The 3,922-nt window shown below is 40.6% G+C and overlaps 1 protein-coding gene across 1 annotated transcript in view; it reads right to left on the reverse strand.

The window, feature by feature from the left end:
- Positions 1–554: 554 nt before the first annotated feature.
- Positions 555–3,922, reverse strand: part of LOC107570330 (SLAM family member 5-like) — a 7,854-nt gene continuing 4,486 nt past the window's right edge. The window contains exons 2-3 of the mRNA XM_016256552.1: positions 827–1,122; positions 555–680 (exon numbers count right to left, since the gene is read on the reverse strand). Of these exons, the coding sequence (XP_016112038.1) occupies positions 555–680; positions 827–1,122 (422 nt within the window). The remainder of the gene's footprint in view (positions 681–826; positions 1,123–3,922) is intronic.

The raw sequence follows: 3,922 nt of genomic DNA on the forward strand, positions 1-3,922 counted from the left end.
GGTTGTTAACGTAACTGATGATATTCAGAGAGTTAAACGACTTGGCACAAGCTGATTGGTTCATGCTGCATATGCAGCCAATGAGCTTACTGCCTTGCATTTATATGGCTGGCTAGCATTCAGTTGAGATTCCTGCAGCACGCTTTCAGAGTTTCTCTGAAACCCTCCACCTTCCCCAGCTCCACCTGTATAGATCTGCTACGGGGTTATTTTATATGCTATTTGTGTAGCAGCAGCATGTCTTAAATACTCACGGCACCGTATCGCCATATGCATTGGCAGCAGCAAGTTCCTGTACTTGCTTGCAGCAGCAGCAATAATCTACAACTACAACAATAACCAACAGCAGCAGCAATTCAGCAGCAGGGTAGCAGATCTGTTCGGTCAAGACCAAATACATTAACATTATCATATCCATCACCATGCTAAAATCTTCCGAGAGTTGTCATGATTGAAATTATATTATATTTATTTAAATGGTAACTATCAATTGACTATATTTAGAGTACATTTTCAAATTGTTATTAATTATAATACTTATTAAAAATTAGTGGTCAATACTTGCCTTCTCTGTCAATTTTTCTACATTTCTCGCAGATGCAGAAGATCCCAACTACAGCTACAATTAACAGAGGTCCAGCAGCAGCAGAGAGCAGCACTATGTAAAACAAGGGTAGGCCCTTATCTGTAAAGGAAAAAATTAGTATTTTAGTTAGTGTGACTGAATCTGATCTACAACAAACAATGTCAAATATCAGCATTATATAACATGATAGTTAGATCAGATCAGAACATCAGATTAGTTAATCCACGTTAATATCAACACCAGCATACCTGAACATGGCTGACAGAGTTTGCTGATGTTGAGATGTCCGGTCTGGTTGCTGATGGGATTGTTGAGCACACAGCTGTAGCTGTTTTTATCCTGATATTCCACCTCCAGAGGTAGAGAGAGACTGATGCTGAGATCAGACACACTGATGCTGGACAATAAACTGTTTCCTTTGTACCAGGAGAGAGTCACATGACTCACATTCACCACTGAACACACCAATGAACAATACGATGATGATGATGATGCTGATGAACAATCTCTGATCATTTTAGGAGTGGGCAGATGAGCTAGAAACCATGAGAGAATAAACAGAAATACGGGTAAATCTAAACAACAATGCTATTTTTGGGTTAATGAGTTAAGCAGTGATAAGCAGTGATTGTACACTCTAAAAAATCCTGGGTTATTTTTTTAACCCAAATGCTGGGTTGAGCATTTTTTGGGGGTTATTTTTTCAGTGTTTGGGTAGTATTTGTGTCACCCAGCTCCTAGGTCAAATGTAACAGCCCAGTGTTTGGGTTGTTTTGCAGCTCCAGGGTCAGTCATAACCCAATGTTTGGGTAGTTTCTGTGTTACTCAGATCCTGGGTCAGAAGTAACCCAGCGGTTGAGTTATCGCGGGGATTTTGTCAGGTCATATGTCAGTAAAAACTAATTTTCCTGTTCTGTCAGACGTTATTCTGTGCTTATAGCGAGTGTTCTTTAATTGCACGCACAAATATTGCAGCGCGCACTGTAGCCTATATCATTTCATATTAAAGCACGAATGAAACTACAAGCATGCGTGTTAGATCAGTGTCACATTCAGTAGCGGCAGCTCTTAAAGTAATAGCAGCCAAACAATTAGTCAGCAGAGGAGAAGCAATTAGTCAGCAGAGAAGGCGGCAGCACATGAGTGTTTGCTTAATACTTCATGTCTCTGTCTGTTGACTACAATTTTACTTGCTGTTAAGCAATTATTATTTTGTTTACTTTTATTTCTACTTGTCTTTAGTTTTGATTTGAGCCATTGCCCTGCTAAAGACTTTTGGGTGTGCTAATTGTGAAGGCGGGCAAAGCTGTTTTCACTCAAGCTTGTTTAGCTGTGTTTTTGTTTTTTTTTGTTATCTGTGAGGTGATGCGGAAGACCTGCAACTTTAACTGCACGACTTTAACCGAGCAACACTACTGGCAATGCACTTAAGTATACTTTTTTGAAGTCGTGATTACGAGCTTGTTGTATTCAAGTGCTTTTATGTCGGAAAGAATAAAATGTAGCATCCCATTGGTCGACAATCATATAAACATTCACCACGCTATACATACAGTTTGCTGACAATTCTGGAATTTCGAATCAAGTCAATCGAGTCAAATACATGCTTATTTCACTGCTTATAAAACACACAATATGCTTCGAATGATCGTTCACATCTAAATACACTACTTTAGTGACAAGACAAAGGGATGTAGTTGTTGTGAGAACAGCATTGACAGCAGCAATGGTTGTCCCCTCCACAATGTTTAAAGATTATGACCCGCCCAACTCGGAAACTCTGGTATCAAAATTCTTTCTGAATTTCCCAGTAGTAAATACGTGATGTGATGTGACGTGACATGTGGCCAAGTATGGTGACCCATACTAGGAATTAGTGGTCTGCATTTAACCCATCCAAAGTGCACACACACACAGCAGTGAACACACACCCGGAGCAGTGGGCGGCCATTTATGCTGCGGCACCCAGGGAGCAGTCGGGGTTCGGTGCCTTGCTCAAGGGCACCTCAGTCGTGGTATTGAAGGTGGGAGAGAGTGCTGTACATTCCACCCTGCTGGGCCAAGACTCAAACTCACAACCTTTGTGTTACAAGTCTGACTCGCTAACCATTAGGCCACGACTTGAGATTAGGAAACTTGACTAGGAAACTCGTATTTACGATAACTCCAACAGCACGTGAAGGCAGCAATAGTGCTAGAGTTTAGCTCCAACCATAATCAAGCACACCTGATCCAGCTAATCAAGGTCTTCAGGATTACTAGAAACTTCCAAGCAGGTATGAGTTGGAGCTTGTTGGAGCTAAACAGAGCTGTGGCCCTCCTGAAATTTGAAAGAGTTTGACACCACTGTATTGCGACTGGTATTTTTTTTTTTTTTTATCAGTGCAAAGAAATGCAAGTACTGGCAGTGCATCAGATGGAGAGATTTAAAAGTTCATCAAAAGATGGCTGCTGCTCACTTTGGACAGAGATGGGGGAAGAAAAGAGTGGGCCTGAATGCAAACAAATTCTTCCAAAGGTATATTCCAAATGCTAATCAGTCTAAGATTGTCTGAATAACCATACGTGTCATTGTCTCTTCCCCTTTATGTCAATCTGTCCCTCTTTTAGGGTACACTTATCCTGGATTTTTTTTTTTGCAAAAAAATTCTAAAATCACTCATATTTTCATTGTGTCATTTTTATACTTGGGGGGGGGGGGGGCATCATTTTACAAGTCTGACTCGCTAACCATTAGGCCACGACTTGAGATTAGGAAACTTGACTAGGAAACTCGTATTTACGATAACTCCAACAGCACGTGAAGGCAGCAATAGTGCTAGAGTTTAGCTCCAACCATAATCAAGCACACCTGATCCAGCTAATCAAGGTCTTCAGGATTACTAGAAACTTCCAAGCAGGTATGAGTTGGAGCTTGTTGGAGCTAAACAGAGCTGTGGCCCTCCTGAAATTTGAAAGAGTTTGACACCACTGTATTGCGACTGGTATTTTTTTTTTTTTTTATCAGTGCAAAGAAATGCAAGTACTGGCAGTGCATCAGATGGAGAGATTTAAAAGTTCATCAAAAGATGGCTGCTGCTCACTTTGGACAGAGATGGGGGAAGAAAAGAGTGGGCCTGAATGCAAACAAATTCTTCCAAAGGTATATTCCAAATGCTAATCAGTCTAAGATTGTCTGAATAACCATACGTGTCATTGTCTCTTCCCCTTTATGTCAATCTGTCCCTCTTTTAGGGTACACTTATCCTGGATTTTTTTTTTTGCAAAAAAATTCTAAAATCACTCATATTTTCATTGTGTCATTTTTATACTTGGGGGGGGGGGGGGGCAACAATG

The sequence above is a fragment of the Sinocyclocheilus grahami genome, unplaced genomic scaffold, assembly GCF_001515645.1.
Source record: "Sinocyclocheilus grahami isolate Dianchi unplaced genomic scaffold, SAMN03320097.WGS_v1.1 scaffold1441.1, whole genome shotgun sequence".
In the NCBI taxonomy this organism is placed as follows: domain Eukaryota; kingdom Metazoa; phylum Chordata; class Actinopteri; order Cypriniformes; family Cyprinidae; genus Sinocyclocheilus; species Sinocyclocheilus grahami.